This window comes from Ochotona princeps, chromosome 17, assembly GCF_030435755.1.
Source record: "Ochotona princeps isolate mOchPri1 chromosome 17, mOchPri1.hap1, whole genome shotgun sequence".
In the NCBI taxonomy this organism is placed as follows: domain Eukaryota; kingdom Metazoa; phylum Chordata; class Mammalia; order Lagomorpha; family Ochotonidae; genus Ochotona; species Ochotona princeps.
Genome location: NC_080848.1, coordinates 63,846 through 75,802, shown reverse-complemented (window position 1 = coordinate 75,802; position 11,957 = coordinate 63,846). Strand labels below are relative to the sequence as shown.

Below are 11,957 nucleotides of genomic sequence, written 5' to 3'. Positions count from 1 at the left end.
ACTCCCAGAGTCTCCATCAAGGAGGCTGTGACTTTCAAGAGCCCAGATGAAACCCCCGGTGCCCCCACCCTGCAGGCCTCCTAGGAGCCAGCGGCCACTGCGCCCAGAGACGCCCCCTCGTTGACACCCTTGGTCCCTGATGGTGGGGATTCGGGTGCACCGGTGGGACAAGGACTCACTGACCTCTTATTTGGAGGTTTCTAACCCGGGTGGGAGTGCTCCTGATGCCCCAGTGCGGGGCCAAAGCGTCGTTTCCGGCGAGGCCAGGCGAGAGCCACAGCGCAAGCACAGGGCGCCGGCCAGCCGAGGGGCAGGGGCGGGTCCAGGGGCGGGTCCGGGGAGGGCCAGGCCGCCGGGGCGGAGCGCGGGGCCGGGGAGGGGCGTCCCGGCGGGGCGGGACGAGCCGAGACCCGGGCTCGCCAGTCCGGCGACGGCGGCGGCTGCGAGCGCGGGGCGCGCGGTTCCAGCGGCTGCTACGCGGGCCGGGATGGGCGGAGAGCGCGCGCCGTGACCGCCCGCTCCGAGCCGCCCCCGGGCCCGGGTCTGCCCAGGCGGCGCGGGGCCGGACGGCGGTCTCGAGCGGAGCATGCCGGACGCGGCCCGGGCGGTCGGGGGGCGCGCGACTCCGCGGCGGCTGCTGTCCCCCGCCCCGGGCCGGCCGCTGGCCGCGCTGCTGGCCGCCCTTCTGGCCGTGCTGCTGGGCGGTGTGGGCGCGCAGTACTCGAGCGACCTGTGCAGCTGGAAGGGGAGGTGAGTGCGCACGTTCGACCCGGGGCGGACCCCGGCCACTGCCGGCCACCCCAGCAGATGCCGGCTCCGAGCAGACCCCGGCCAGACTGCAGCCGCGGACTCCGACGTGCGGTGGAGTCCGGCCCCGGGCAGACCTTTGCATCTGCAGAGCCTGGCAGATCCAGGGCCCGGCTGGGGGGCTCTGGTCCGGGTGCCCCTGCCCCCGCGCCGTCCCAGAACAAAAGAGCCGGCGGGTCCCTGTCCGTAGGACGCCCGGGGCGGTGCCGGCAGCGCGGCGGGGCAGAACTCGCCAGCGCCTGCGGGGTTCGGATCGCCGCGCCTTCGGGACCTTCTGCCGGGAAGGGTCTCTTTCGTGACCGCGCGCCCGAGGCCGCCCCCCGTGCGGGGTAGGGTGCGGGCAGGGAGCGCAGCCGCCGAGCCCGGCTTGTGAAGGTCGGGCTGCCCTTGGCGGCGGCACGCGGTGCTCGGCGACCCCGGCCGCGAGGACCCCGCCCCCGGAGGCGATGCGGGCCCGCGTGCGCCTCGCGCGGTGCGGGGCGGTCGTGCGCGGCTCCCGGCCGGGCCCTGCCCGGACGCCGCGGCCGCCCCAAGTCCTCGCGGAGCTGCACGGTTGCACCGCCTTAGAGCTGGGCTGGGCTGGAGCCTGGACGCGGCCTTGTTGCGGTCCTTGCCTTCCACTGCCGTCCCCGTGCCCAGGACGCCCAGACGCAGACTGGGTCCATCATGCTGGGTGAAACTGCTCTCAGTTTCCAAGGATAGCCTGGCTGCCAGTGGGGCAGAGGGGGCGCGGAGGCCGAGACCAGCCCGACACCTCCTCCCTGGCACCTGCCCTGAAGGCCACGCCTGCAGGAGGCACTGAGCGGCTTGGTTTAGGAGTGCACTAGGCTGCTGGAACAAGGGGCCAGGAATCGTGAGGATAGGGTTTCTGGAGGCACACCCACTTTTCCACTGCTCCTCTGCCTCCACCTTAACCCCCCTCCAATCACCAGGGGGCACCCCATCCCAAGTCCTTTCTGACATCAGCCCACGCTGACCCCCTGTCCTCCCGAGTGTCCCCTCTTTCCGTTTCCCGCTCCCTCCGTGTGGGTGCGTCTGGGCAGGGGCCTGGCTGGCTAACCTTCACCTGGTGCAGGGCCCTTCTGTCCCCAGGCGCAGCTGCTCTGTCCGACCACAGCGTTCTGGCTGTGGACCCCCGGTACTTTGCAGACTTTTCCACCTCTGCTGCAGTGTGGGCATTGCTAGGAGGTCTGAGGTGAGAGCTCTGGTGGGAGGCGTCAACACGGATGACCCCTGCCAAGCCTTCCAGCTGGTGCCTATCTGACTGTCACATGTGGCTAGTTGTACTGTGAGAGCCCAGAGTCGGGCTGTGGTGGGTTCCTGATTCCTGAGTATCTCCGGCGACTGGAGGACGAGCAGGCACGGTCCCCCACAGGCATGGCCTCTGCTGTGGGCTGTGAAGGCACCAGGTTCAGGGAGTTTCTTGTGTCACTCTGGTTTCCCTTGTAGCCTTTCAGCCAAATGCCTTTTGAGTGCACTGCCAAGTGCACCTGGTCCAGTGCACACGGTGACTCTTGCTGCCCTGCCCTGGCTTCCTGGCTACCCTGCTGGGAGGTGTGTGGACCCCCCAGAGACTCCATGTGAGAACAGAGTGGGCATTGTGTCTCAGCCCCTGATGCCCGCACACAGGGCACAAGATGACTCGCTGCTGTGTGTGGCAGCCACTGCGCTCTGGTCTGACTTCCGCATGACGCTGTAATTATGCCTAGCCCCACGCACCTGCCAGGGGAGCTGGTCTGTTTTATTGGCTGTGATTTGTAAGTTTGTTTTGCTCGCCGTCTGAGCCTCATGGGGGTGGGGAGCAGGTCGGCAGGGTCACCCAGTCCTGCCTCCTGTGGTGCTTACCTGGCTGCTGCAGGTGACCAAGGGGCCTGGATCCTGAGCCAGCCCTGCAGATGCATTCTGTTTCCTGAAGAAAGGGTCCTGGGAGCTTGATCTGGCCAGCACACTGCTCATTTCACATAACAATCCCAAGAATGCGGGTGGACCTGTCTGAGATCTGGTCAGGACTGCTGGACCAGGTCCCAGGGTCAGTTTCAGGCCTGCTCGGTGGCTGTGACCAGCAGTAGCCATGGCTGACATTTGCATCGAAGGTTCAGGGAAGAGGGACTGAAGGTTTGATGGTTTCAGTTTCTCGAAATTGTAACACTGTGGCATACTCAGTGTTTCCTGGTGCCCACGGGTGAGGTCAGCTGTGACTCAGAAACCCCGCCCTGCCACAGAGAGCGTTTCCCTCTGATCTTGGAGTCTGGGCAACGCAGGGTCCTGGGGCACAGATGAATGAAAATGAAACAACCAAAAGTGGGCGAAGCTTAAGCCGTTGCCACATGGGCTTGTGCCACTGTGGGTCTCTGGGACATGGGCTCCCACTCCCCCTGCCAGCATGCCTCGGGGTGGGAGAGCTGCTTTTTCTGCCTTCTCCCTCCTCTGTGTCCACACTGAAGAGGCCCTGATGGGCCTTCCCACTGAGGCCTGGGCCACCTGGGGCTGGGGGACGTGTCTCTGGAATGGTCATGCCTTCCTTCCACAGTGCCAGAGCTGCCTGTCCTGCCCTGCTCTGGTGGGACCTGATGCGGCCCCTGCTGGAGGCTGCCTTGTGGGCGGGGGGCCCTGGGCAGGCGTTGCCGACAGCTGTCCCCCAGCTGATTGTATCTCACCCCTCCCCACAGCGGGCTGACGCATGAGCTGCACAGGAAGGAGGTGGAGCAGGTGTACCTACGCTGCTCGGAGGGCACCGTAGAGTGGATTTACCCAACTGGCGCGCTCACTGTGAACCTACGGCCCAACACCTTCCTGCCTGCCCGGCAGCTGGCCGTGTGCATCAAACACTACCGGGACTCTTCAGGAGCTAATATTTATCTGCGGAAAACTGGAGAGCTGAGACTGCTGGTGCGGGACGGAGACCAGAGCCCCGGCCGGGTACAGTGCTTTGGCCTGGAGCGGGGTGGCCTGTTCGTAGAGGCAACTCCCCAGCAGGACATTAGCAGGAGGACCACGGGCTTTCAGTATGAACTGACCAGCAGACGCAGGGAGCTGGACCTAGACGCCCTGTCTGGTAAGTGAACTCGTGCCTGTCCGTCTGTCCGACCTCCTGCCGGCCCTCCTTGGGGGCCTGCTCACCTCCTACCATGTCTGCCTGGGGACCCCTGGAAGTGCCCCAGAACTCCCCCAAGGCTGGTGTGGCGGTGGACCTGCCAAGTGTCTGGCCTTGAGCTACCGAGTTGGTGTGGGGAGCGAGGCTGACCCCGTAGCCCAGAGTGGACAAAGCCGTGATGTCGTTGACCATGGGGCCAACCCGAACTCAGAGCTGGTCAGGACAGAGCATCCCTGGACCTGGGGACAGGTGCAGGGGTCTGGTCAGAGAGCTGTGTATATGGAGGAGACACCGGCCAGTGTCAGCAGAGCAGAGAGTGACTGGGGCCACCTTTCCTGGGGAGGAGCCTGGGCTGCCCCTTGGGAGGCTCTGGGCTGACTGGCAGCAGGCGGCTTCAGACCCCACTGGAGGGTCCTGGCGAGTGGGGCCCCTGTGTTCCTGCCAGCCCTGACTCTGCAGAAACTATGGCAAGCTTGCCTTACCCAGACAGGGACTTTCGGGGGGTGCTGCCTGAGGTGTGGGTGGGGCTGGCTGCTCAGCTCAGCTGCAGAGCGTCACTGCACAGTCTCCAAGCTGTGCTGGAAGAAGATGCTGCTGGGAAAAGCCTGGACCTCCTTGGGTGTGAGATGAGCAGACTTTGGTCCCAACTGGATCCACATTTTATTCTGGTTCACAGCAGATTTTAAAGCTTCCCGTCTGTCTCCAGCTAGGCTGGCCTGTTGCAGGGCTGGCTCAGTCACGGCCCCACAGATCCTTCGTGGGGGCCTGCATTCCTGCCCCTGGTAGACCCCTGTCGGCCAGCCCCCTTCCTGATGCCTGTAGAACTGGGCGGAACTCTTGATGGCTTGCGTCTTGACCAACATAACTGGTGGACTGAAGGTTGAGGAGTGGGAGGGCTCTGTTGTGTTCTGGGACCCTGCACATAAACTCAGAATCTGGAAAAGCCCTAATCCCAGGCCCAGGCTGGTCTTTCTGGCTGAGTGACTGAACCCCTGACTGGGGCATGAGGTGTAGGGCAGGCCCAGGGGCCGACAGGAACTCTGATAGCAGGAGTGGGTGGTGGAGACTGGTGGGACTGGTCACATATTTGCTCAAGGCCAGCAGCCCTGTACTGACTGGGATGAGCCTGGTGCCCACACCCAGTGGTCTGGGAGAGACCTGGCTGGTTCGTGTAGTCAGGTTTCCATGGGAGGATCTGACAGAGCTGCGGCCTGCCCCAGGAGATGGCTGTGCAGGCCGAGCATTGCCATCTGCTGTGCCCACGATTCCATCCCTTAAGCTGTGTCAGCAGCGTCCAAAGGGCTGAATGTGACCAGAGCCCCACACAGCAGGATCAGGGTGACCTGCTGAGGGCTTGGGTGCCCGTCTTGCAGCCAGCCTGGTGTGCGGGGCACGGGCATCTTGTTCCCCAATCCACTGGCCCGCTGCTGCCAGTGCTGCCTCGCATCTGGACCCTGGCGACAGTCTCACCGTGGCCAGGGTGACCTGACACAAGTCCATCCAGTCAGAGGGTTGCACCTGGATGGTTGCCCACCAGACTCGAGCGTGAATGAAGGTTGTCCTTCCTGCTGACTTCAGAGAATGGTGTGTGAGTGGGTGTGAGCATGTGTGTCCAGCTGTGAGTGTGTGCAGGTGTGTGTGAGCTCACTCTTGCTGCTACTCCAGGTGGCTCTGGGAGGACATTGCTCCCAGTCCCCTGGTGTCACTTCCCTAAGCCCTGCATCAGTGGTCAGCAGAAGGGCGGACAGAGGGGCAGCTGCTCCTACCTGGGCACAGATGGGGGACAGGGAGGGATCCCAGCCAGGGTTGCATGCTGGCGGTGTGGGGCTGTGGGCTGGCCATGCAAATGGCTTGCCTGCCTGCAGGCGGAGAGAGCCGGGTCCTGTCACCTGGCCTGCTCTTTGCTCCTCAAGGTTGTTGCCCAGGGTTTGCTGCGGGGCTGCCCGCGTGCTCTGGGCTTGGGTTTGGGATGTGGGCTCAGCTCCGTGCCACCCAGAGCAGGCCCTCAGGGAGGGTCCTGCACAGCTGGAGGAGGGAGCAGACTGAGCTCGTCCTACCTCCCCTCAGAAACTGGCTCTGCCTGCTGAGCCTGAGCAACCAGTCCCACAGCCTCCCCTGGAACGAAGTCCACGGTGAAGGAGAAGCCCTGGGAGGGGGGAGAAGCGCAGGTGTGGTGGCCTCCTGGGTGTGGCCACCTGGGCTGGGAGCTCCTCTGGACTCTTGCTTGGGCCAAGTGTCTGCCCAGCCCGGGGTGGGGGTGGAGGTGTCAGGGCAGGTGTTGGCCTTGGGACTCACCCAGGGGATGCCTCCTCCCCTGAGCCCAGAGGCCGCTGACACCCACATTTAGGGCGGTCTCTGATGCTTCCATCACTTTCCAGCGTGGTCTTCCTCTGGCAGACCCCCAGCCCTCACCGTTCCAGGTGCTTAGACCACACTTCAGCCCTTTGCCCAGTCTGCCTTTCCACAGCCAGGGAGCTTACCCTACAAGGGTGCTGCGTGTAGCTCAGGGTGGGCAGAGCGGTCTGCTGGGTGGCCCTTTACTCCCTCAGCTGTCAGGCAGGGTGGGCAGGCTGGGGTGCCGACCAAGGCTGGCTGCCCTGAGGGGTCAGAGGAAACTCTGGGACCTGGGCTGGTGTCCTGTCCTTGTGTATGGCTAGGCCTGGCAGCTTCTCTGTCACATGGGGGTCTGCTCCAGGCCTCTGGGGCAGCCCATGTGTGCCCGTCCCCTTGCTCATGGCTGCAGCCCTGCCTCCCGAAGGTGCTGACCTGTTCCCACCGCCCCTTCTGCAAGCACACCTCACCACTGCCATATCACTTCTGACTTGTGTCTGACCTCTGCTCCATAGCCAGTGTGGATGGCTAGTGGTGTAGGGCCCATACCTGACCGGACCTTCATAGGAGCTGCCGGGCAGCCTCCAGTCTGAGGGTCAGATGGTCCCCCCAGTAGTGGGGACTGCGGTGTCAGGCAGCGGAACCCTCGAGGGCTGTTTCTGCTGAGTCTGCAGAAGGCAGAGGGGTGGGGAGTCAGCGAGAACAGCAGCTGGGAGACACCCAGGAGATGCCCTGGGGGTCCATGCACATCTGATCCCTGCTCACGGAGTATTCTGCCCTGTGCCCAAGGGCCCTGAGTCACAGCACCCAGGTGCGTCTCAGGGTTGGGTGACATGCCAGGTGCGTGGGCAGCGTTTGCTTCTTCGTGGGCCAGGGCTGTCGTGGGGGTGTGCGGGCATGACTGCCAAGGGGAGCCTGTCTTGCTGAGTTCGCAGCTTTGAGCAGGTGGACGTGAGGCCTTAAGCTGTGCCTATTCCAGAGCACAGGATGTGGGCCACCAGGACTGCGGCTTCCGCACCGAGAGGTCTGCTGCGGATCTGCCTCGCTTCAGCCACACAGGAGCTCCTGAGACCTGGCTCTCCTGCTTCGGTGCGGAAGGCCAGCCCTGAGCAGGGCTCGATTGACATGGCCCTGGGGGTGTGGCCTCAACCCTGCTGTGACAAGGGGCCTGCAGAGGGGCCCTGACCTGGTTGGCTGCTCCCTGACCTCTCTGGGTAGCACTACCTGCCTGTGGGGTGCTCCCAACAGTGCAGAGGCACACCCTGGGCGAGAGGACGTGTGGCCCAGCGTGACCCATTCAGCTTTGCTTGGGGCTGAGTTCTTGTTTGTACCGGCACTGGAGAGCTGGCCTGTGTCCCACTACAGTGGCAGGGCGGAATGAGGGATGCAGGCATGGAGACTGTCCACCAGAGCCTGGTCTGGGCTTGTAAATGGCCTTGTTGTTGGGTGCCTGCCCCTCACGGCTCTCATTGCAGGCATGTCTGCCTCCCTCTCTGCTGGGTGCCTCTGGTGCCCCCTCCCTGCACGGTCGACTCTGACCCTCACCCACGCCATCCGGTACAGGACAATTGGGACCGAGGCGGGCCTTGGGCGGCCGGGGTGGTGGCATCCAGGCCCTGCCCCAACTCTGCTCTCTTCCACAGCGCCATGCAGCCCCTGCAGCCACACCGAGGTACTCTTGGCCGTGTGCACCAGTGACATTGGTGAGTGTTGACCAGCACTGTTGCATCTTATGCCTGCAGCTCCTAACAGGGAGTCTGACTGGGACCCTGGACGGCTGCCAAGTCTGGCACAAGGCCCACACTCGGCCTCATTAGGCAAGCTCACTGCATGTGTGTGCGCATGCACTCATGTGTGGCCTGCTTGGGGTTATCGCAGCTTTTCCCGTTTTGTCAGGGAGGAATTTTAGACCCTGCCCATAGCTACTCTTGGAATGCTTTGTCCACATGGTGTCTGGAAGGGCCCCAGTGCTTATTCCTCGTCCCAGTCTGTGTGTGTCACGGCCCCATGTGGGCGTCTCAGGTGCTGATGGACACAGGCCTGAGGCTCACGGTACACAGAGGCTCCTGGGGAAATGCCACTCCAAGGACGGTGATGTGGTCCTGTGGTCCCCGCACAGCATTGGGGTCCTGGCCCCCGGCACAGCCCCTCCCTGTCATATCCTGGTCTCATGCCACCTTGTTCTCCTAGCTGTCCCATGTCTGTCGGACCCAGATATTTTACGTGTTGGTCAGCCGGAGGCACTATGTAGGACGACTGTCTATGGGTATAAGCACACAACCCACACAAGCACACCTCCCAACAGACACAGATGAAGTCACGTCTCACACACACACACCACACAGACACACACACACAGAGGCACCTGTGGGCACACACCACACACGCAGACACACACACACACCACACTGACACACACACAGACACTGACACACAACTGCATATGCGTGGACACTGGTGGGCACACAAGGAAAAGCACGTGTCTCTGACAAAGGCTGCGTGTTGGAGACCCCTCGTAGCTGCCGGGGTTTCTCTAAGTGTTCCTGTGAGGGGGGTTGCGATGCCTGTGGTGCCAAAGCACCCTGGGCCCCTGAATCCCCCTGAGCCTTGCGTCTCCTTGCCTTGCAGTCGTCCGAGGCTCCATCGAGAACGTCACCCATGAGCCGGAGCGGCAGGAGTCAGCCATCCACCTGCAAGTGAGCCGGCTCTACCGGCAGAAGAGCAGGGTCTTCCAGCCAGTCCCTGAAGGCGGGGGCTGGCGGGGACGTGTGTGGACCCTGCTGGAGTGTGGTGTGAGGCCAGGGCCTGGCGATTTCCTCTTCACTGGCCACGTGCACTTTGGGGAGGCGCGGCTTGGCTGTGCCCCTCGCTTCCAGGACTTCCAGAGGATGTACCAGGATGCCAAGGAGAGGGGTCTGAACCCCTGTGAGGTGGGCGCTGAGTGACCTCGATGGCCACGGCATTGCCTTCCCTGCCAAGGAACTGCTGCTGGACTTTTGGGAGGCGCGAGCTCCAGGGGGGCCACATGCCGGGGGGGACCTGGCCGTGTGCAGGCCCAGCCCGGAGCCCAGGCTGTGAGGTCTGGCGAAGGATAGCCTGGCTGACTAGAAGTGCAGTGGAACTAAGCACGTTGCTGCTTCTGTGAGAAGGAGCCGGCCCGTGTGCTGGGAGCGGCCTGCATCCTGGATGTGGTGCAGGGCCTCGCCTGGCTGCAGAGTTTGGGTGCCGCTTGGCGGTCACTGTCTTCAGGTGGAAACTATGGAGTCCAACACGTGTCCTTTCATTCTGTTCTGGACTTTGGGTTCGGGTTCTCCAGTTATGGCCCCTTTGGGGCTGCGGGTTGCTCCGTCCCAGAGAATAAAGATTAGGATCCGAGCTGCCTGGTGTCTGTCTGCCCAGTGCCCACTCAGTCCCTGCGGCATGCTGGCCACCCTCCTGCCAGACTACTGCTGCCTCAGTGCTTCCCCAGGTCGCACCCTTTGACCTCCGTATGACCCTCGGGGGCTGGGGCTGGTCTGGGGGGCCTGAGGATGAGATTTCTGTGGCTATCGTCTCAGATGATTGTCCCCTGCCAGGGACATCTGACAGAGGTCGTGGGGCTTCTCTGAGGGCTCCTTCCTGCTCCCAGTGAGGCCCAGAGTCCCTTGAGGGAGATCAGCAGCTCGTAGGTCAGGTCCACACCAAGGCCCTAACCTTCACTTGACTCCATTTTGCAGAACCCTGTTTTCGAGACAGGGCCATGTTCAAAGGTTCCAAGTGGACATGGAGCCCAGGGACACCCCTCACCTGAGTGCACCAAGTGGGGGATGCCTAGTTACATTGGGCAGCCAGAGATTATAAACTGGCTCATGTTATACAGGCTCAGGTATGTTTAGGAGTGTGCAGGCTCAGGTGTGTGATGACAGGTGTGAGCTGGGACACAGGAATGAGCAGGCTCAGGTGTGAGCTGACACAGGGATGCACAGGCTCAGGTGTGAGCTGACTCAGGGATGCACAGGCTCAGGTGTGAGCTGACACAGGGATGCACAGGCTCAGGTGTGAGCTGACACAGGGATGCACAGGCTCAGGTGTGAGCTGACACAGGGATGCACAGGCTTAGGTGTATGCTGACTCAGGCCTGAGCTGGCACATCTCTGCAGTCTCCTGCAGGTCTTAGCAAGTAGCAGGTGCTTGTAGGCGAGCATGCCAAGCAGCAGGTTGGTGGTGGGGCAGCCCTCACTGTGGAAGGGCACAGTCAGGGAGGTGCCAGCAGGAGGGGTAACCCTGCTGCTCTTTGTGGGTTTCTGGGCCGACTCCAGGAGGCTGGGGCTCGGGAGAAAAGGCTGCAGAACCAGATCTGCGGCTGAGGCTGCCAGGATAACGAGCCAGGGCCTGACCTGTGCTCATGTCAGCGCTCGGCAGGTGCGTTGGTTCTCTGTCACCTAGAGGTACTGCACCATCTGTGTCCCCAGCAGTCCTGTCAGTCCGTGTGGGACAGAGCCCTGGGGCCTCCTGTGGTTGCTGTCCCAGCTTCCCTCCTCCCAGAGCCATGTCTGACAGGAGAGCTGACTGGCTGCTCAGGGCTCCACGGGAGCGGGGATCATCCCCGCTTCGCTTTGTCACTCAGACAGGGGTAGCAGGCTGGGCCAGCCCTGCCCATTTCCCCTCTGTTGGGATCATCTGGGAGTCCTTGTTGTGAAAATGAGGGCATGGGAGGCCAGCGGTGTGGTGTAGCAGATAGAGCGACCATTTGCAATGCCAGCATCACATGTGGGCACCAGTTTGAGTCCATTTCTTGTCCATTTCCATCCTTGGGTCCCTGCACCACATGGAAGACCCAGAAGAAACTCCTGTGGCCATTTGAGGAGTGAGCCAGTTGGATGGAAGACCTCTCTTTTTCACTCCCTCTAACTACCTTTCAAGTAAATTACTAATAAAAAAAAGGAAGCAAACACACAGGGGCCAGCGTCTATGTTGTGACTGTTCAGAATGTGTGGGGGCCCAGGGAGGGGCCTTGGCAGGGCCATGCTTGGTTCCCCTTGGGGTTTCTGCTTCTGGACGGGCCACTCTGTCTCCCCACGCCTCCCCACAATGTGTCCCTGTGTTCCTGCCAACAACCCTCTCCTGGGGGCTGGTCCATGGTGGCAGCATCCGTCCTGGGTGACAACAGCGGGGCTGTGATGGGAGCTGCTCACCGGGTTTGGGCCTGAGGCCTCTCGGGCTATGGACTCATTTGTAGAGCACAGATGTTCCAACTCTGGGAGGGAGCCGTGTGGGCTGTGGGAATGTAAGGAATCCGCATCCACACTGGGCCGTTGTGCACCTCACGGGGCTGGTGCTGAGCTATGGGGCACAGAGCTCAGCTGGTGTCAGCGTCCTGAGGTCACAACCGCCGGGGGCTGTGGAATTCATCTTCAGTAGGGTTTTGCTTACCCAGCCACATAGTTTCCTGGTCATCAGCTTAATCAGGGCAAGTGAAACAGTGCGAATAAACAAAGAAACAAGAGAACACTTGGAGCCTCCTATGATGGGGCGGGGCAGAGAGCAAAACCATGCCAAGGGAGGGCGCACCAAGGGACCCTGTGTGGCTGGATGTGTGCCCACAGTGCCCATGTTTGCCTGTGTATCTCTGTGTGTGTGCCCACAGGGGCCCATGTGTGTGTGCCCGTGTGTGTCTGCATGTGTGCCCATATGTGTGTGCCTCTGTGTTGCGTACTGCATCTGTGTGTATTGTGTGTGTGCCCAT

General features: G+C 62.4%; 1 protein-coding gene across 1 annotated transcript; it reads left to right on the top strand.

Moving 5' to 3' along the window:
- Positions 1 to 437: 437 nt before the first annotated feature.
- On the top strand, positions 438 to 9,607 carry METRNL (meteorin like, glial cell differentiation regulator). Its single transcript, XM_004592981.3, has 4 exons — positions 438 to 750; positions 3,477 to 3,862; positions 7,876 to 7,935; positions 8,861 to 9,607. Exons 1-4 carry the CDS (start codon positions 587 to 589, stop codon positions 9,175 to 9,177), a joined length of 927 nt encoding a protein of 308 aa, XP_004593038.3. The 5' UTR covers positions 438 to 586; the 3' UTR covers positions 9,178 to 9,607.
- Positions 9,608 to 11,957: the final 2,350 nt, after the last annotated feature.